Source organism: Schistocerca cancellata, chromosome 1 (assembly GCF_023864275.1).
Source record: "Schistocerca cancellata isolate TAMUIC-IGC-003103 chromosome 1, iqSchCanc2.1, whole genome shotgun sequence".
Lineage (NCBI taxonomy): Eukaryota > Metazoa > Arthropoda > Insecta > Orthoptera > Acrididae > Schistocerca > Schistocerca cancellata.
The window spans coordinates 681,743,878-681,766,855 of NC_064626.1; the positions used below are offsets into that span (position 1 = coordinate 681,743,878).

The following is a 22,978-nucleotide window of genomic DNA, read 5'->3' on the forward strand; positions in this document are numbered from 1 at the left end:
CTGCAATCTGGGTTTAGCACTCTTTCTGCTACAGTTTATGATCAAACATTATTCTAAACTTGTCTTCACACAATGTTTTATTGTGTGCAAACATTAATAACCTTTGTAGACATGTCCTTGAACATAAAGCTACAAGAAGAGGAAGAATATGACCTTAGAAATGAAATGTAACATCACTGAAAAATGATAGCTTGGTGCGAGCTTTGCTGGATTAGCACGCACATACGATCAGTCTACATCCACTGTTCGCACTATCCTCAAGAACAAGGACAAGATTAAGGACATAGATGCTTCAAAAGGAGTGACAAGAGTATGTAAACAATTGTTTCAATCAATTATTGATAAAATTATTTAATTGGATAGGTAAAAAAATCTTCTAACCAAGTGGTGGCAGAACACACACATAAAAGACCGCTGTGATCGGCAAGCTTTTGGAAACCAGTGACTCCTTCTTCAGGCAGAAGGGTTGAAAGGGAAGGAAGAAGAGTGAAGAAAAAGGACTGGAGAGTTCTAGGAAAAGGGGTAGTTATTGGGAAAGTCACCCTGAACTGTGGGTCAGCGAGACTTACTGTATGGGATGAGAAGGAAAGACTGATTGTTTGGGACTGCATCAGACGACATTTTAAAACCTGAGAGCTTACAGGTGGAAGACAGGCTAATATGCAAAACAGAGATTCCTACTAAAACATCATATGCACAAGTTAATAAGAGTGAAAAGTTAAGTGTGTTGTATGTAACAGAGGTGGGAGAGGGGGGGGGGGAGGGGGGTGAAAAATAGATGGGAAAGACAATGAATGATGTAGAAAACCAAAATGGAGTGAAGCAAAGTGTAGTTACAATGAAGAAAATCTGAGACGGAAGAGTGTGTAAATTAAGGTCAGGTGGGTGGCGAGAACCAAGGACATGTTGTACTGCTAGTTCCCACCTGCGGAGTTCTGAGAAACTGGTGTCTGGGGAAAGAATTGAGATGGCACGTGTGGTAAAACATGTGCCAAGGTCATGAATGTCATGTTGTAGAGCACACTCAGCAACTGGATATTGCAAGCTGCCAGTATGCACCCTCTGCCTATGCCCATTCATCCAATTGATAATTTGGTGGTAGTCATGTCGATGTAGAAGGCTGAACAGTGTTTCCATAACAGCTGTTATATGACATGTGTCGTTCTGTTAGTGGCTTTCCCTTTGATAGTATATGTTTCGTCAGTTGTAGGGCTATTATAGGTGGTGGTAGGTGGGTGCATGGGGCAAGTTATGCAGCGGGGTGGTCACAGGGGTACGAGCCATAGGGTAGGGAGATGGGTGCAGAAGGAGCATAGGGTCTGACAAGAAAATTGGGAGGGCGACGGAAAGCTATTCTAGGTGTGGTGGGCAAAATTTCAGACAGAGTGGATCTTATTTCAGGGCATGATCTTTGTAAGTTGTGGCCTTGTCAAACTAGCCGACTGACACATTCCAGACCAGGATAAAACTGAGTCACCAATGGTGTGCTCTACTCTATGTGCTAATCAATTTGTTTATTTATTTATTGTTTACTTATCTGTATCAACAAGATTAATCAACACTTTGCCCCTACGAGGTGCTATCCAAAATTTTCGAGACTGGTGGTGCCATCTGTTGAAAACCTTACCTTTGGACTAATGGTCATGACCACCCTCGAAGTAGTTCCAATCCGCACGAACACACTGATCCCAGCACTTCTGCCAATGGTAAAACATTTTCTGGAAGTCCTGTTCTTTGAGAGTATTTACCACCACCAGCGACACTTCCTGAATCCTCTCTAGAGTGTCGAACCGATGGCCTTTCAACTTGAGTTTCAGTTTTGGGAATAGCGTGAAGTCACAAGGTCCCAAATCTGGTGAGTATGGTGGGTGGGATGTAACCACCATGTTGTTTTTTGCCAAAAAGGTCCTGGTGAGCAAGGACATGTGACAGGATGTGTTGTTGTGATGCAGCAGCCAGTTCCCTTGACGCCAATGATCAGGCCGTCATTGCCGCACATTTTCACGGAGCCGTCGCAAAACGTCACAGTAGTACATGGAATTCACTGTTTGGTTGGGTGGGATGAATTTTTTGTGCACAATTCCCTTGGTATCAAAGAAAATGATGATCATGCTCTTCACTTTGCTCTTCACCTGTCTCGCTTTTTTGGGTCTTGGAGAGCCCGGGCTCTTCCACTGGATCGATTGTTGCTTTGTCTCTGGGTCATAACCGTAAATCCAGCTCTCGTCGGCAGTGATAACTCGTGACAAGAAGGTTGGATCATCAGATGTGGTCTGACGAAGGTCTGTGCACACTTCAACATGCTGTGCCTTCTGGCTGGCAGTCAAGATCCTTGGTACAAATTTTGCAGCGACACGATGCATGCACAATTCATCAGTCAACATTTGTTGACCTGTCCCATAACCAATACCCACTTCATCCGCAAGGTCTTGAATGGTTCGACTTCGATCTTCACGAACCAACTGTTGGAGTTTGGCAACAATGTCTGGCGTTGTGCGGCTAACGGGCCTTCCAGTGTGAGCATCATCTTCAACATCTGTATGGCCAGCCCTGAACCGAGCATGCCACTCAAACACACGCATATGGCTCATCCTCCTTCCCCCAAACACTTGTTGAATCACTGCAAGGGTCTCAGTACCACTTTTCCCGAGATTCGCACCGAATCTGATACACACACGATATTCTGTTTGTGGATCCATCGTAAAATCGCCACACACCAAACACAGAGTATTAAGGAAATCACTGTGCACATGCAAAACATCCTCCCAGCTGACTTCCACTCTGCACACTGACTCATGAGATATGCAGCTCCAGCCACCTAGCGGTGCAAAGATCTACTACTCCTACTTTCCAGGTGGCAGCACCAGTCCCAAAAATTTTGGATTCCATCTCGTACACCTTTTCTAATATTGATTTCCATGCTTGGAGATGGGTCCATTTCCATTTTTATTTGCATACAACAATTCCATTGTTATTTATGAATTTGCATACCACAATTTACAGTTCATTAGACTGCTTTGCCTTCTCTCGATCGTCTTTTGCTGATTTATTTACAAATTTGACAGCTAGTTTCTTTTCCATCATCCACTTATCATGTTTATACATAATCCTTTCATGTATTTGTGCGTTTGTTTTTTGGCAAACTGCTCTGCTTGACTTTTATTGCCATCTCTTATGACACTTTGCCAGGCTAAGTAGTTTGCATTTTCTCCTATGACTTTCAGTTTCTGTTTACCCAGTTTTTAAAATTTCATCTGTTTTCATGACTTTCCCAATTGATTTTTTCTTTTATCATTTTTAGTGTCAATATAGATTGCCCACTCATTACCTCTTATTAACAATTTCCATACGAATTTTTCTAATTGTTCTGACATTTTTCCTTTTTATTTTTTCCACCCTCTGCTTAATTAGTTTTTGGCCACTCTCACAATTTCTAACTCTCCAAATTGCCCTCTGTTACCATGATGCATCCCATCTCATATTACATCTGTGCTTTTTGAAAATGTGCCTTTGCACTATCAAAACTAAGGTCCCACATTCTGTTTCTTGAAACCTGCTTGTCCCTTGGGGTTACTCCAAAGGGCTTAACATTGAAAATCCCTGTTTCTGGATGCAATCCTACCCTACACCAGGCTCTTTTACAGTTTCAAATACAGCAATCTCTTGCTCTTACCCATCTTATCTGTGACCTATATGCCTCATCAGCAGATTTCCACTCTACCAGACTTCTCTTCTTCTACAAAATTCTGCAGTTATCTGACCCTCATGATTCACTGAATGGTATCATCTGCTAAGCCAACTTCAAACTGCAACAACATGCCAGACTTCACCTCAAAAAGCTATCCCACCTTCTCATAAACTACCTGAACAGTGGTATTTCCCTTCCCGCACCTCTGCAACTCCCTAAACGGCCACACCATCAACCACCTCCCCTCTCCTACAAATCGAGTTTGGCCAACCTCCTTAACATCCCACAGCCTTCACCACTGCTTCCCAAACCAAGAATAACCCATAGAAACTGGGTAAACAGAAAGTGAAAGTCATGGAAGAAAATGCAAACTACTTAGCTTGGCAGTTAAAGTGTCATAAGAGATGGCAATAAAAGTCAACCAGAGTGGTTTGCCGGAAAAAAAAAAAAAAAAAAAATTAAACAACATGAACGAATTACGTATAAACAAGATAAGTGGATAGTGGAAAAGAAAGTAGCTGCAAATTTGCGAATAAATCAGCGAAAGATGATCGGGAGAAGGCCATGCAGTGTAATGAACCATAAATTTTGAAATGCAAATTCATATATAACAATGGAATTCTTATATGCAAATGCAAATGAAAACAGACCCATCTACGAGCATGGAAATCAGTACTAGAAAAGATGTAGGGACAAAATATTGATTAACCTTCATGATACAGATAAATAAATAAGCAAATGGCTAAATACCTATAGTAGAGCACATCACTGGTGACTCAGTATTATCCTGGTTTGGAATGTGTCAATCAGCTATTTTGACAAGGCCACGACGTCCTAAAATCATTACCTGAAACGAGATCCATTCTGTCTTAAATTTTGCCCACCACACCTAGAATCGCTTTCCGTCACCCTCCCAATATTCTTGTCAGACCCTATGCTCCTTCTGCACCCATCTCCCTACCCTATGGCTCCTACCCCTATGACCATCCTGCTGCATGACTTGCCCCATACACCCTCCTACCACCACCTATATTAGCCCTATAACTGACGAAACATATACTATCAAAGGGAAAGTCACCTGTGGAATGACACATCATATACCAGCTATTATGGACACACTGTTCAGCCTTCTACATCGGCATGACTACCACCAAATTATCAATTGGATGAATGGCATAGGCAGAGGGTGTACACTGGCATCTCACAATATCCTGTTGCAGAGCATGTTCTACAGCATGACATTCGTGACCTCAGTGCCTGTTTTACCACACGAGCCATCTGGATTCTTCCCCCAGACATCAGTTTCTCAAAACTCTGCAGGTGGGAACTAGCACTACAACATGTCCCTGGTTCTCGCCACCCACCTGGCCTTAGTTTATGTTAATTTATTCTGTCTCAGCTTTTCTTCACTTTAACTACTCTTTGCTCACTCCATTTCAGTTTCCTACATCTTTCACTGTCTTTTGCATCTATTTTTCACTGCCCCCCTCCCACCTCTGTTATGTACAATGCATATAGCTTTTCACTCTTATTAATTTGTGCATAATGTTTTAGTAGTAACCTCTGTCTTGCATATTAGCCTGTCTTCAACCTGTAAACCTGCAGGTTTTCAAATCTCATTTAATGAAGTCCCAAACAATCAGTCTTTTCTTCTCATCCCGTACGGTGTCTCCCTGACCCGCGGTTCTGGGCAACTTTCCTGAAATCTACCCCTTTCCCTAGACCTCTCCAGTCATTTTCTGTCACCCTTCTTCCTTTCCCTTCAACCCTTCTGCCTGAAGAAGGAGCCACTGGCTCTGAAAGCTAGCCAATCACAACAGTCTCTTATGTTTGTGTTCTGCCACCGCTTGGTGAGTAGATTTTTTTACCCATCCGATTAAATAAACAACGGTTTTGTATTCTGGGTGATGTTGATAGGTTGCTCCTTCTATAGATAAATGAAAAGCAATTGCAAGGCAACACTATTAACAAGAACATCATTTGTGAGAAGGCAAGAATGATTTTCAATGACATCGTTAAGAAGACGCCATGATCACCAGCGGCTGAAGAAATGTTTACAGGAAGCTGTGGGTGGTTTGAGAAGTTTAAGATAAGAATCAGCATCCAAAGCTTTGTGAGGTATGGCAAAGCAGCAAGCTCCAACAATGAGGCAGCAAAGAACTTCATCAGCGACTTCAAGATGCTCGGAGTTTGTGAGGGTTATCTGCCACTACAGGTTTTGAATTGTGATGAGACAGGTCTATTCAGGAAAAAGATGCCGAAGCATACCTTTATAACAGCAGAGGAGAATGAACTGCCCAGTCACATACCAATGAAAGATCATCTCACACTGCTATTCTGTGCCAATGCAAGTGACAATTTGAAAATCAAACCACTGCTTGTTTACCATTCAGAAACTCCAAGAGCTTTCAAGAATTTTAAGTCCACAAGAGCAGGTTAAATGTGATGTGGAGGTCCAGCAACAAGGCTTGGGTGACACCCGACCTCGTTTGTGAGTGGGTCAATCAAGTCATTCACCCTTCGGTGAAAAAACTATTTGCTTGAGTTGAATCTGCCACTCCATGTCTTGCTTGTTATGGACAGCGCTCCTGCCCATTCTGCAGGCCTACTGGACAACCTCCATGACGAATTTCAATTTATCAAGATCCAATTTCTGACTCCCGTGAACCAGCAGATTATTTCCAACTTTAAGAAGCTCTACACTAAAGCACTCTTCGAGCATTGTTTTCAGATGACTGATGCTGGCAATCTCATTTTCAGAGAGTTTTGGAAATATCACTTCAACATCGTTGACTGCATGAAGATGATCAAAAGGGCATGGGAAGGGGTTATCAAGAGAACTTTCACTTCTGCTTGGAAGAAGCTTTGGCCAGAGTGCATTGTTGAATGGGACTCTGAGGCCTTTGAGTCAGTACCTGTGGATCCTGTAGTCAGTGAGATTGTGTCTTTGGCCAACAGCATAGGACTAGATGTAGATAACAAAGATATCAATGAGCTTGTGGAAGATCATAACAAAGAAATAACCACCAAAGAGCTTATGGAGTTGAAGTGAGTTTCACAGCAGGAAGATGTGTAAAGGAGTCTTTCAGAGGAGGAGGAGGAGGAGGAGGTGGTGGTAACAGCAAAACAGCAATCTTCTGACACAATAAGAGAAATGCTAAAAGCATGGGAATCAGTTGCATTGCACATTAAAAATCATCATCCCAATAAAACGGTGGCTATGCACGCTACAAATTTATTTGATGATAATGTTGCACTTTCGCTAAGTGTTGAAGTGCTGGCAGAAACAAATAACTATAGATAGCGTCCTAGGAAAAAGAATTACTTATGTCTCATTAATAATAATGTAGATAATACTGTATGTATAATTTTCTTTGAATAAATGGCATGAATAAGATAAAACTTTTAGTACCTTTTCTGCATGGAACACATTATCATATTTTACATTAATTTATATGGGATAGACTATTTCACTTAACGAATGTTTCGCACTACAAGTACAATTCTGAAATGAATTATGCTTGCTATGCGAGGTTCCACTGTACTTGTGGAGTTCAAAATGGTCCCCACCCTCTCTTGGCCAGGTAACGGCTTGAAGTCCTCAAATGAATGCTCACCAGTCGATACACATAAAACAAAATCAGATCATGTGCATATTAAAGACACTTTGAATGTCAAAATTTTAACAGTAAATTGCTGAAGCATTCGTAACAAAGTTCCTGAATTTTCTGAACTACAGGAAAACTGTCATGTTCAAAATAAACTTGGAACCAAGAGCTGGATTAAAAGTGAAGTAGAAAACTTCAAAATATTTAATGAGGCTTGGAAAGGATGTAAAAAGACAGGTTAGATGCCACAGGAGGGGGAGTGTTCATTGCCAATGACAAAAATATTGAGTCTATCGAGGTCAAAATTGAGTCTGACTGCAAAGTTATCTGGACTTGAGTGACTGACCAAAATGAACTACAGGAGTCTATCGAGGTCAAAATTGAGTCTGACTGCAAAGTTATCTGGACTTGAGTGACTGACCAAAATGAACTACAGTTAATCATTGGATGTTCTGCCAGTCACCTGAATTCCCAGTAATAGTGTAGAACCATTCAAAGAAAGTCTACGCTCAGTACTGCAGAAGTAACCCAATCATGCAATATTAGTTGGAGGCAACTTTAACCAACCGAGTATAGTTTGAGACATCTATGGACTCCATTTAGGTGGTATGGACAGACATTCTTGTGAAGTAGTTCCATACGCATTTTACAAGGGCTGTCTTGAGCAGCTAGTTTGACAACCTTCATGCAGTGGAAGTACTTTATACTCTGTAATTACAAACAATGCTGACTTTATTGGTTACTAAAGTTAATAAATCCATCAAGAAGGCTATTTTTATAGAGAGTAGATAAGTAGATGTTAGCATCTTTCTTAGACAATGAGTGAACATCACTTAGTTCCACTATGATTACATAGAGATATTATGGACAACGTTTGAAGCAAATGTGAATTGTGCTCTGGAAAGGTATGTGATGAGTGAGTGGATTAAGGACAGAAAAGACGCATCGTTTAGTAACAAAATTTGGAAAATGCTGAGGAAACAGAGATTTTTGCACTCATGGTTCAAAAGAGAATGCACGAATGCTAACATGCAAAAGTTAATAGAAATTCGTGACAAGTGACATGTGAACCACACAACTTCCTCTCTCGTACGTTAATAAAAGGTCTTGCCGAGAACTCAAGAAAGTTCTGAGACCACATAAAATCACTATGTGAGTCAAAGTCTTCCATCTACTCACTCACTGACCAGTCTGGTGTGGCAACAGAAGACAGCGAAACAAAAGCTGAAGTTTGAAATTTCACATTTAAAAAATTTTTCATGCAGGAGGATCATACATACATGCCTTTGTTTAATTATATTGTATTATATATTTGCTTGACCATCATACAGACTCCTGCATGGAGGATATAGAAATAGTCATCCCTCGTGTTCAGAAGCAACTTAGCATTGAAAACAAACAAGTCACCACATCCAGATGGGATATGGTATCCCCAATTCAGTTTTACAGAGAGTATTCTTCAGCACTGGCCCCTTACTTAGCTCTTATTTATCTTAATCTCTCCTTTATAACAAAGTCCCAAATGACTAGAAAAAAGCACAGGTGATTCTTATATACAAGAAGGGTAAAAGAACAGAGACGAAAGGTTATATACCCATATCGTTAACATCGATTTGCTGAAGAATTCTTGAGCATATTCTAAATTCAAAAATAATACATTTCTTTGACATATGACAGATTTTGTCCATAAATCAGAATGGATTTAGAAAGCACTGGCTGTATGTTCAGACTGCCCTTTGCTCACACAATATTCTGTGAAGTGTGAATGAGGGGTAACAGTCAGATTCCTGGAAAGCATTTGACACAGTACCCCACTGCAGACTGTTAACAAAGCTCCAAGCATATGGAATAAGTTCCCAGATATGTGAATGGCTTAAAGACTTTTATAAGTAATAGAACCAAGTACAACTCTTGTTCTCTATACACATAAATGATTTGATGAATATGGTGATCAGAAATATGCAACTGGTTGCTGATGATGGTTTAGTGTTAAAAAAAAATCTTCAGAATGACTTTGACAGAACTTCTCTTTGGTGTGATGTATGGCAGCTTCCTCTAAACGCAGAAAAATGTAAGATGTCAGCTTCCTCTAAATGCAGAAAAATTTAAGTTAATGTAGAGGAGTAGGAGAAACAGTTATGTAATAATGTTTGAATGAAGTATAAGTGATGTGTTGCTTGACACAGTCACATCAATTAAACATCTATGCGTAACATTGCAAAAAAATACGAGATGGAGTGAGCATGTAAGGTTGTTACTAGGTAAGGTTTCGGTTTATTTGCAGTATTTTAGGAAAGTGTAACTCACCTATAAAGGAGACCACATATAGAACACTGCTTTGACCTGTTCTTGTGCACTGCTGAAGTGGTTGGAATCCAGTGAGGTTGGATGAAAGGAAGACACTGAAGCAATTTAGAGGCGCACTGCTGGATTTGTTACTGGTAGGTTCCATCAACATGTGAATGCTATGGAGATACTTCATGAACTCTGGAGGGAAGGTAATGTTCTCTTTGAGACACAATATTGAGAAAACTTGGAAAACCGGCATTTGTGACTGAATACAGAATGATTATACTGCTGCCACTGTACATTTTGTTTAAGGATCACAAAGAGTAATTAGGGCTCCTACTGAGGTGTATAGACACTCTTTTTCCCTTACTCCATTTGTGAGCAGAACAGGAAAGGAAATGACTAATAGTGGTACGAGGTACTCTTGGCCTCATACACATTATGGTGGCTTGTGAGGTATGTACATAGATATAGGTACAGCTACTGAAAGAGTTCAAATGTCATTTGAAAAGTGGCTCTGTAGTAAACTTCAGTTGTTACTTGCTATTAATCCTCCTAATCCCCATCTCCTGAGTTATTTCTCTCTCTCTGTCTCATACACGCACACAAACACACACTATATTATATTATTATCAGCAAACGTTTACACAAGTTTCAACTTACAAAATGGGCAGGGTGCAAAAAAATCACTCAACAAACTTATGAACTGCACCGTGTATGAAAATAAACTTGATCATGTTAGCATCTGCAGGACACACATTACATACATTTGAAATTTAGGATAAACAAACATAGATATATCACTCCTTGTAAAAAAGGAAAGAATGGTGCACTGTCTCCCAAATACGAATCTCAACCAAATCTGCCATAATTCTTTCAGGTAACTGCTGAAGTTATTTTAGCAACTTTGGATGACTCGGTAAAACTGACAACATATTATTTTGTTAATACCTCTGAAATATAATGAGCAAAATAATACTTAGCCTTTGTTTATGTTTGTATTATCATATAATGGGGCAAACAAGTTGCTGGAACCAGCATATGAATAACTCTAACTGAATGTTCTTTTGATTTACTGAACATCCAATCACTAGAGTTATAGTTCTTAAAAATACTTGATCAGACAGCAAGCTTTTTGGAGAATATAGATGAACTACTTACCCACTGGTCATCTGTTCGTATTCTGCTAATGCGAGCTGGTAAATAACTATCTACATCAGAATAGTAATCCAATTTGTTTTGTTCTTTAGGTTCTCCCAGAGCAACCTGTGCCTGAAGTCCTGCCAGCTGCAGAGCTACTTTTTCACTGACTGGAAAGTCATCACACTGAAAGAAAAATGAAGTCACAGTGAATTTCCAGTTTTCAAAACATACTTGGATTGTCTCATAATGTCACCCCTTCTCCTTAGTTATATTTAAATAGAAATAATTGAGTGAGGGAACCTCATATTTGATTTGCATTTAAAAATCAGTTGGTTTAAGTGCTTATCCAGTCATCCAAGATTTACATGTTCTGTAGTTTCCTTCAGCTGCTTAAGGTGAACTGAGTGTTTATTTCTTTAAAAAAGACACAGTTTCTTTCCTTCACCATCCTTGTACAAACAAGGCAGGTGCTGATTCCCCATTGACATTGATGGAATGATAAACCACAATTTTTGATTAAAATCACTTTTATTACAAATCACTACTTTTGTCAAGGATGAATCACATTTTCCTACAACTAGATTTATGTGGTCTTTCTCCTGTAGGTCACTCCAGACAGTTAATCACATTTTTACAGTTGTTGCTGTTTCTAGTGATTAATTTCCAATATTGTAATAAAATATTGATGGATCTCTCCTCCTGCTTAAGTGTAATACATCACATTTATTTACATCCAGGGTTAGCACACTACTTTACTGATAGTCTTTGTTGTTGTACTGTAGTTGCACTGATAAATGGCTCATGATGCAAGTTTAAAGAATAGGAAACTGAAAAAATTTGACCATTTTTAAAGGAAAGTATACTTACTGATTGAAATGGCAATGAAAGCAGTGAAAATAATTTTAGTAATTGTTCAGAAAGTGTTGAACATAGTAAAATTTTAGATGTTATGTAACTGAAATGTGGCTCACAACAAAATGTGATAACATAACAAACTGAAATGTTTCTTTCACTTGTCTTTAGAGTTTCCATGGTGTTGTACAAAATAACGCTCATGGTCACAGCCAGAATCCATGCACTCTAGGTGATCAGCAGTACAAAATACAAATTATGTGACATATTGCTCTGCAGATGTAGTCAGAGATGTTTACTGGTGGACCCAGACTAATTCTCTGCACTGCCATACTACACAGTCAAAATACGTGTTTCCAGCCATGATTTAAGCTGTGAGATGGAGTTAACTTCCCACTACTCCACAGCCAATAGTTAATTCTCCCTGTAGCAGTTAAGTCAGTTTAAGAAAGATCCCAAGATCCGACCACTTGACAGGAATGTTTATAGCTCTGGAAGTCCATACACTGCCTCCATCTGGTTTCTAGAAACTACTGTCTATAACCTCCACAGCAACAAAACAGGGATACAGTTCAAAGTCAATAGGAAAAAAGTCACTCAAAAACAGCCCAGTAAAAATTACAAACATAATTTATTGGCTTCAATGAAACCCTTGGCAACACCATCTCATTCAGAAAACACTGATGTCTAGCTAGTTACTTGTCCCCACACTGTAATTTGAGGTCTCTGCATATTTAGTGTCTGCATACTCATTAATAGTAAATCTTGGCTAGAATACCAAAATGGTTCAACCTGAGAGCTATGCCCCCCACATGGGAACACATTTTCAAAATCTATCAAGTTTCCTTTCTGTAAGAAATAACTCAGGTGACCATGAAGAATTCATATCTCCTGACTTCTGTAATACACTATGAAAAAACAACTTCCACCCCAGAAAATACAATACTTCTACTCTCCATGAGAAGTGCATTTGAGTTTTCCCAAGTTCAGGAGCTCTAAGCATTTCACAAGATTATTTGATTTTTACGTTTTCCAATCAATTACGGTCAGGTGCAGAATAAATGCATTTCACAGTCATTTTCTTCTCTCACTTACAGCACTTCTGTAAGGTGTTGCTTCCTGACAGGGCTTTCACAAGTTTCTCTGTAATGGGATTAAAAAAAAAAAAAAACACTGGGTGTCATAGGAAAATTTCTCACCCTTAAAATCAGCCTAGCTGGCTCTGACCACAACCCGTTTATGTGGATTTGGAAGAGAGTGGCCTATCATTTTCAGGAGCGGAGGGGAGGTAAGAGGCACAGCCAAGAAATATGTTACAAAACATGCTGATGTTGCACCATAATGTGTGGCTGACTATGCAAAGTGATGTTCAAGATTATTTCTTGACTATGCAACTGTATCTGTAGCTAACAATCTTAACAGTCACACTTCAGCATCTTATCTGAAATATATTTTGTTGTTCTATGATGCCTGTCACAGAATCCTAAATAACTCCATGTTGCTAGGAAATTTCTCATAGTGATAGCATTTGACTGAACTACAAAGAAAATGTATTCTTATGCGGTCAAATATTAACTGAGGATTCCACCAATTCAAACAATGCAATAGTATTTTTTGTTGTTAACTTTTGGTGAGCTGAAAGTATACAGCGCTCAATGCAGTCATGAAAATTTTCCATTCAAAATAACTGCTTGAAAAGAAAAATAACTGAGACACCATTTTCACTGAAATAATGCCATTGAGATGATTCACATCTCCAGGTACTTGTGGTTTGCTACTGAATCTTCACGAACACAACGGTGATAAACTGGGGACAACTGATAAGTTTCAAGGACTACATGTTCAATCCAAAATTATCTGCACTGATGAAAACCTTATGAAATTCAGGGCACACTATCACATGTCCAACATAATCCACCAAATAAATCCAAATCTGGAATCAATATACACAGGGTGACCTCACAGTGCATACAGAAATGTCACCTGCAAGAAGTGCAGGTAATCTGCTTAGAGATGTAGAGTCAATAAGTAAAGCCAAAGCTTTTCATTTACAGGAACAACCTTCAGAAGCTGCAGCTGCATACAGATGTCAGAACAAGCATCTGTGCAGGAGACATTGTGGTTCATATTGACAACGGAAAATTATGTCATATTCACTCAATGACTCTTGCAGAGTAACTCTGCAGGCCAAACCCGGAGGAAGTATGGTAATAATCCTCTTTCACTTTGTCACTATTGAAACTTCTTGCACATTTTGTGACCACTGTGCTTCATTTAAATAAAGCATTTCCATAAAATCTTTTTAAAGTGATTATTTTGTGTATGAATTAGTTAGTTTTATGTTTTTCTAATTTTTTGTCCATGAAAGATGGGAAAATAGCAACAGCTTTGTCAATATGGGTTTGCATGAAAAATAGTACACAATTTTTATGTTCCTTTCAGCATTACTTGATTTTTTTGTACACATCAAGAAGCATCCTGTATATAATGTGCTCTTCAAATAATGGTTACTGGTACAATTTCAAAACATATGCTGGTAAGGGTAAAGAAAATAACAAAACAGGTGTCATAAAGTTTACAGAAATATAAGAATGACACCCACTTCTTGTCAGCTCTTCACGAGGTCCCTGTTCTAGAGCATGTTCAGTAGATAGACCTCTTTCAGCACAAGGCTCTCAACAACTTGACTCTGAGGCCAGGTGGTAGCAGAGCCTCCAGTGCAAATAGTGTGCAGTAAAATTCCCACAGAGAAGGAAGAGAGACCATATTGTGTGACATGGTTAGTGAAAGCCTCTCGGTCAGCTAGTTCACGGGGGAGGGGGACTGACAGTGGAATGTTAATGTGCTCTTCAGTCTGAAGACTGGTTTTATGCAGGTCTCCATGCCACTCTGTCCTGTGCAAGTCTCTTCATCTCTGAATAACTTCTGCAACCTACAGCCATTTTAATCTGCTTGATGTGTTCATCCCTTGTCTCCATCTACCATTTTTAACCCCCCCTCCCCCCAAAAAAAAGTTCCTTCATTGCCAAACTAATAATTCCTTCACACCTCAGTATCTGTATGATGTGACCTATCAACTGCTACCTTCTTTTAGTTAAGTTGCACAATAAATTTCTTTTTTCTCCAATGTGTTTCAGTACTTCCTCATTAGTTTATTCAATCCCCCATCTAACCTTCAGCATTCTCCTACAGAAAAACATTTAAAAAGCTTCTGTTCTCTCTATGTCTGAGCTGTCCATCACATACATGTTATTGCCAGAAAAGGTTACACTCCAGGCAGGTATCTTCAAAACAGACTTCTTTACACTTCCATTTGTATTAGTAAATAAAAAAATTCTCCTTCTCAGAAATGATTTTCTTACTATAGCCAGTCTCCATTTTATATTCTCTATTTCAGCCATAATCAGTCATTTTGCTACCCAAATGGCAAGATTCCTAATATAATTCCTTCAGCTTGAGCTGATTTAATCTGACTACATTCCATTATTCTTGTTTTACTTTTGTTGTGGTTCACCACTTTGACTATTATAACTGCAGTATGGTTTCTGCACAAGTTATAGATAACCTTCTGCTCCCAGTATTTTACCCATGCTGTCTTTAGACTTTCAAAGAGTGTATTCTAGTTAACAATGTCAAAAGTTTTCTCTAAATCTAAAAATACTATAAATGTAGTTTTTCCTTTCTTTAATGTACCTTCTAAGATAAGTCATATGGTCAGTATCACCTCACTTGTTTCTGCATTTCTCCTGAACCCAAACTTATCTGACAACTGACAAAGCTGTTGCTATGCATTTGGAGTGTACATGTCAAATAAACAGAAGTCACCTAATCTGTGTGCCCCAATGTTTGAATATTTCCATTTGTTTCTCGCATCGGAGCCTGAAGATGATGCCAATGAAGTGTTGAAACTGGGTGCTTAAATTATAAAAGTTTTAGGAAGAATTACAACTGTTGGTATCCTTTTTCTAAGAGGAACCTTAGCAAGGGTTATGGTTCATGGGAGGAGTGGAAGATAAAAGAGAACATAAAGCAGCCCTATGATGTACTGATGTACATACACTGTAACCAGCACATTTGTCAACTGGTGTTTATAGGGAGATTAAGGAGTAGCCAGCATCATCTATATACACAGCTATTTCTCCTTCAGATCTCCCCCCCCCCCCCCCCCCCGCCCCCCTCTCTCTCTCAATCAATCAAGGTTGTTCTTTCTGTGGAGATTATAATCCCTCAGCACAGGAGAAGTTTCATATTTTCTGTGCTCCTATCTCTCCATCAACCTGTGGACATTATGACAGAAGGGGTGTTGTTGGTGGGACTTTCTGGTTCATTCAGGAACATTTAAATTTTCATTTCATTTGTAGTTTCATTTTGATATCATACCCCTGGGTTGAATGTAAATAATGGTAGGAGTATCTGTAACAACTTGCTAAGTAACTGACGTGATGAGTTGTCGATAGGCACGTAAACAAGACAAATTCTTCTTCTGAATAAGTATTCACCCCTCACTGTAATTTCCTGAGCCTTTTTTTTCCTTTCTTAACACTTCATCATTGGAGGTAGTGATGACTACAAACAGTACACTGGGTTAGGGTTGTATGGTCTCACTTTCAAGTTGAACCCAACTGTTATACACTCTGCCAATGTTGGAGACCTGAAGATCAGTACAAATGCAGCTGTATTGTCCCTGACAAATGTTGGAGAGCAGAAGATCAGTACAAATGTAGTTGTCTTGTCTAGTCTAATCTTCATTCATTTCTTGATTCTTTCGACTCTTGTCATGTCACCATCATAATCCTTGTTCCAGTTTCTGGATATACAAATGCACTAGATCCCTACACAACATGGAACCCCTTGTTAGAATTGATGCTGCTGTGTAATTGTCGCGATTGGGCACTCATTAAGCACCTTTGTCTTATGTTTATCTTTAGCTCAATGTGAAATAGCTGTTTCCATCAAACATATGCCATTCCTCAAGTACCTCACAGATTTTAAGAGAGCATTGAGACCTTCAAACTTCCTGGCAGATTAAAACTGTGTGCCGGACTGAGACTCGAACTCGGGACCTTTGCCTTATGCGGGCAAGTGCTCTAGAAGGTAGGAAACGAGGTACTGGCAGAAGTGAAATTGTGAGGACGGAGCGTGAGTTGTGCTTGGGTAGCTCAGATGGTAGAGCACTTGCCCGCAAAAGGCAAAGGTCCTGAGTTTGAGTCTTGTTCTTGCACACAAATTTAATCTGCCAGGAAGTTTCATATCAGCGCACACTCCGCTGCTGAGTGAAAATCTCATTCTGCATTGAGAACTTTATTATGCATAAAAAGTTAGTACACTTTCTGAGACACTTAAAGTGCCCTGTTGCTCCTCAGAGTTTCTTTCCGAGCTGAATCTCTGCTCCCAAATGGTACCACCCATCTCATTATAGGGTCCATTGGTGAAGAACTGCAAACCTTGTTGTTCTCATGAGCAGGTCGTGAAATAAAGGTCAAGCTACCTGGATTATTATTTTATTTGAAATAAACTCATCCAAAAGTGATGCAACATGACCCTAGAGGTTGCCACTAAAAACTGTTTTGCCTCAACAGCTATCTGCCCCATCAGCAAATAGTACACCTTGAAGTTGAAGTTTTTCTCCATTGAATTTTGCACTGCTATTGTGATCCAGTTGGTTAACCACAAATCCCCATTCCCAATAACACAAAATGTTCTACTGGTGCACTGAATGGTGGTCACTGAATCATGCACAGAACGTATGGTTACAGAAAACTGCCATCAGTGCTGACCCAGTCCCCTGCTCAGGAGCTTCAGGTTCACTAACAACCAGAAATACAGTCAGATTTGATATGCATGAGTAGCTCATCATTTGGTAAAATCCAGGAAGTATGTGTGGTTTATAAGATACTATGGACATAGCAAGCATTACTCCCTGGATACATCAGAGAAGCAAAGAATTCGAAAATGTGCTGATCAAGCAATGGTGTGTATTTTCAAACTACACTCCTGGAAATGGAAAAAAGAACACATTGACACCGGTGTGTCAGACCCACCATACTTGCTCCGGACACTGCGAGAGGGCTGTACAAGCAATGATCACACGCACGGCACAGCGGACACACCAGGAACCGCGGTGTTGGCCGTCGAATGGCGCTAGCTGCGCAGCATTTGTGCACCGCCGCCGTCAGTGTCAGCCAGTTTGCCGTGGCATACGGAGCTCCATCGCAGTCTTTAACACTGGTAGCATGCCGCGACAGCATGGACGTGAACCGTATGTGCAGTTGACGGACTTTGAGTGAGGGCGTATAGTGGGCATGCGGGAGGCCGGGTGGACGTACCGCCGAATTGCTCAACACGTGGGGCGTGAGGTCTCCACAGTACATCGATGTTGTCGCCAGTGGTCGGCGGAAGGTCCACGTGCCCGTCGACCTGGGACCGGACCGCAGCGACGCACGGATGCACGCCAAGACCGTAGGATCCTACGCAGTGCCGTAGGGGACCGCACCGCCACTTCCCAGCAAATTAGGGACACTGTTGCTCCTGGGGTATCGGCGAGGCCCATTCGCAACCATCTCCATGAAGCTGGGCTACGGTCCCGCACACCGTTAGGCCATCTTCCGCTCACGCCCCAACATCGTGCAGCCCGCCTCCAGTGGTGTCGCGACAGGCGTGAATGGAGGGACGAATGGAGATGTGTCGTCTTCAGCGATGAAAGTCGCTTCTGCCTTGGCGCCAATGATGGTTGTATGTGTGTTTGGCGCCGTGCAGGTGAGCGCCACAATCAGGACTGCATACGACCAAGGCACACAGGGCAAACACCCGGCATCATGGTGTGGGGAGCGATCTCCTACACTGGCCGTACACCACTGGTGATCGTCGAGGGGACACTGAATAGTGCACGGTACATCCAAACCGTCATCGAACCCATCGTTCTACCACTCCTAGACCGGCAAGGGAACTTGCTCTTCCAACAGGACAATGCACGTCCGCATGTATCCCGTGCCACCCAACGTGCTCTAGAAGGTGTAAGTCAACTACCCTGGCCAGCAAGATCTCCGGATCTGTCCTCCATTGAGCATGTTTGGGACTGGATGAAGTGTCGTCTCACGCGGTCTGCACGTCCAGCACGGACGCTGGTCCAACTGAGGTGCCAGGTGGAAATGGCATGGCAAGCTGTTCCACAGGACTACATCCAGCATCTCTACGATCGTCTCCATGTGAGAATAGCAGCCTGCATTGCTGCGAAAGGTGGATATACACTGTACTAGTGCCGACATTGTGCATGCTCTGTTGCCTGTGTCTATGTGCCTGTGGTTCTGTCAGTGTGATCATGTGATGTATCTGACCCCAGGAATGTGTCAATAAAGTTTCCCCTTCCTGGGACAATGAATTCACGGTGTTCTTATTTCAATTTCCAGGAGTGTATAAAAGCAGATAAGTTTTTTTTTTTTATTTTACTTCGTGATTAAATCTCAACAAAGATTTTCTAACACACCTTATCAAATAAAAGTTTCACAATAACAAACCCACGAGGGGAAATACAGTAAATGCCATTTGGTGGATTAACAAAATGCACTGTAAATGTCTGTAACAGTCCTTTGTTTCTAGTAACACAGTAGAATCACAATGTCAGTTTGATACTATATCCACCTAACCTGAACAAAATGGTGTAAGAAAGAGTGACTGCTCTCTTAACATTGAAAACTTATTGCAAAAATTCAGAGGTTCCATCTATTGAACTTTGGCGAAAACCACACGTGGTTACCAAACTTGCCATTGGCTCGAGTGCTGAAACTACATGGCCTTCCTGTGCTATGGCCTATGTTGCTATGTAATAACAAGCAGCCCCTCTCAAAATATACCAAGGGTCTCATGAAAGCCTTCACAAACTGAAATTACCCTTCCAACCTTGTAGAGAAACAGATCTTCCATGTCTTATCTCTCCAGTTCCCCATCACCTCCCAAAGTCCCAACATCTGGCTACAAAGAAGCATTCCCCCATGACTCAGCAACAACCAGGACTTGAGCAACTGAATCACATTCTCCATCAGGGTTTTGACTATCTCCTGTCGTGATCTGAAATGAGGAATAGCTTACACACTATCCTTCCCACCCCTCTCACAGTAGTATTCCACCACCCACCGAACCTACACAATATCCTCATACATCCCTACTCCATCCCTGCCCCCAACCCATTGCCTCATGGCTCGTATCCCTGCAATAGACCTAGATGCAAGACCTGTTCCATACATCCTCCCACCACTACATTCCCGTAACTTCCCCTGTCCTCCTCAATCTTTTTTTTCCCCACTGTCCTTCACCTGTCTATCCCTATTCCTACTTCCATTCCAGCATTACACAGCCTTCTATTCCACCAGTGCACCCACAGTTACTTCTCTCCTTTACCACCACTCCCCCCTACCCCCATGTCCTGCCTAATAAACTGCTCCTAGCTGCCCTACCCTGTCTCCATCATACTCCTGTATGCTCCCACAAACAGCACTTTACTGCCCCTACCCCTAGCCTGCTATCACCCCCCATTCCTTGTCGCATCCTCCTCCTTGCCCCACCACACAGATTCCTTCTCCCATTATGCGTGTTTGCTTGCAGGCCAGCCTAGGCGGCCAGACACTGTTCACGCGTGTGTGAATTGTACTTGCATGAATATCTGGTGTGTGTGTGTGTGTGTGTGTGTACACTTTTCAGCACAGGCCTTTTGGTCAAAGCTTACTTGTTAAGCAATCTTTTTGTTGTATCTGTCTGCAACTCAACATCTTTTCTATGTGATGAGTAGCGATCTACCCTTTTCATAATATCATTATTATAATTATATTGTTTTCTATGATGCTACCTTCTTTGTTAATTGCATTAAAAAAGTCTCTGACCTTAACAACACTGTAGACAGCTTGCGCATAAAGCATATTCAACTCCACAGGGTCTTGTGATAGTTCACGAGTTGTTCTGAACAACCGTCTCTTGAAAACAAAACGATTCTCTCCACTTCCAAGTGTAGTACTGTTGCCTCGCCGACTCAGGGTAGCGAAACTTCCACCTTTACTCTGTTTCCTGAAATAAAACAAGTATACAGACATAAAATGAGCTTTCTGTAACAAAGCTGTCTTTCGGTCACAATAACTTACACATACTCTCATTTTAAAGCGTATAGAATTCATGAAAGAAAAGGGATAAACAGAAAAGAATGGAAGTTTGAAAACAACAGCTACGGGACAATTCTGTGCCAGTACTCTGGAGAAGAATGCAAGTTTGTAATCTTAAGTTCAACATTAATTTCTCATTTATGTCTGCTTATTTACTGCTCAACATCTCAGTTGTAGGATAACTGGTTGTCATACTATAATTTATATTCTAAACAGAAGTACAGTTTCAAATATTAACTTCTGGTAGGGGAAAAAATTACTAACATCTCCCAAGCAGCAATGACATCATAGAGGAAGTCATGGGCACGGACATGTTCCTCTCCATCTGGTCTACTCTGATAGATGGCCCAACCTTCCAGGTTTCTCAGACCAAGCTTTTCTGCTAGCTTTGCTGCTGCATCACTTGCTGTGTCAGTTGGATGTACATCAATTGCTTTTGTACGCCCATCCAAGAAGAAAAACCTACATACTATTGTTCCAAGTCGACGCATTGCCTGTAGAAAAAATTCTCAGCTTATCATTTTTTTAAACATAAAAAACATTTCAAATGTTAGCATAAATTATTATGATAATATTTATTGTAAATCCATACATAATATCATGAGATACAATCAACATATGAAAAATGATAAATGACACTCTGAAAAAGAGAAAAGAGAGAGAGAAACAGACATTATGAATGTCAGCAGATGTAAAATTCCTCAAGTAGTATCATGAAGAAGGAGAATCTGATGCACAAACTTGCTGTCACAAAGATTCCATTATTGCTGGAGGTTCTGCATTTGGCAGCACAAGAGAGAACAATGACAACAAGTTCTTCTGTTCAGAAATTTAAGATTGAATGTTCTCTTCATGTTGCCAATGAAAGGTGGACTATGAACTGCAATACTCATTAGAAACAACATTACTATGTCATCATCATGTACACAATTGTAATATTATTAAATATCTTTCATTTACTTAATGGGCAAACTTATTTAAATTGGCATATAATATTCAAACATGTTGTTATAAATTCCACGAGTGCTCGTCCTGAAAGTTATGCAGAACTTCTGTGAGGTCTGGAAGACAGGGTATAAGGTACTGGTGAAAGTACCGTATGGGCATTTTGTAAGTTGTGTTTGGTAGTGCACTTGCCCACAAAAGGTAAAGATCCCAGGTTTGAGTCCCAGTCTGGCACACAGTTTTAATCTGCAGGAAGCTACGTGCATATTATGTTGGTGGTAAAGGCTGGTGCCTCCTGCAGATGTTGAAACAGAGGTTCAAATGCATGGCAAGAATTTGAATAAGAGTACTGGACATACACATCAAAAAATATCCTGAATGTTTAAAAATGCAAAATTTTTGTCCCTTGAAGAATCCAGAACAATTAAATGTAGGTATGAGGCTTAACCTTAAGCTGAGAAGTCCAAGGTTTGAAAAATGTTTTGCATATTCAAAAGAAGAGACAATTACATTTCCAATACTCAAGGCAATACACCACCTTTTAATAACACAAGATAATCCTTTCAGACATAAAAAATCTCTGCAGTCTTCTCTGTCATGTTTCTAGCAATCAACAACATGGTTTTGATGCTAAACAGATATACAAAATATTGAAAAGGCCCAAAACCAACTTCACTAAGAGTGATGTCTCCACTGTATTTGATTCCACCAGATGATTCTATCCACAGTGCCTTTATTATGGTGCAATGAACAATTTCATTGAGGAACTGTGTACTGACATGATATTGGGCTGTAAACCATATAAAAGAAATGGAGAACCTCCATATCACTTAATACTTGCAGTCACTATACTTACACAGCACAATTACTCTTCTTCAGAACAGTTCCACTGTCACAAATCTCACACAACTGTGGAACAATCATGGTGTTCTGCAAGAGGTGCACATGTGTGTCCCTGACTGCATACATAATATGTTTAGGGTGTAAAAATGAATAGGTTTTTAGGCTGGAAATAAGTAAATGGCATGGTATTGTAAGAAATTGTTGCAATATCTGCAAACAATTATATAAACTCAATGCTTAATGTAAATACTGAAAGCTCTAAGCACAAGGAAGCATAACATACTTTGCACAACTGGGCAGAAAGTTCTGTTACTCTTTGAGTATTGCATCAGGTATAAAGCTATGTCATCAGTCATACATTAGCAACCACAAGTGTGAAACAACACACAAAAAATGACATGCTACTTCTTAGCTAAAAAAACATGATATGTGCAAAGCACATCTACAAATATCAAAGAAACTCT

At 40.4% G+C, this 22,978-nt stretch overlaps 1 protein-coding gene across 1 annotated transcript in view; it reads right to left on the bottom strand.

Moving 5' to 3' along the window:
- Nucleotides 1-22,978, bottom strand: part of LOC126094508 (myosin-I heavy chain) — a 238,625-nt gene that overhangs the window by 91,891 nt on the left and 123,756 nt on the right. Inside the window, exons 21-23 of the mRNA XM_049908960.1 lie at nucleotides 20,991-21,220; nucleotides 20,454-20,634; nucleotides 10,747-10,911 (exon numbers count right to left, since the gene is read on the bottom strand). Of these exons, the coding sequence (XP_049764917.1) occupies nucleotides 10,747-10,911; nucleotides 20,454-20,634; nucleotides 20,991-21,220 (576 nt within the window). The remainder of the gene's footprint in view (nucleotides 1-10,746; nucleotides 10,912-20,453; nucleotides 20,635-20,990; nucleotides 21,221-22,978) is intronic.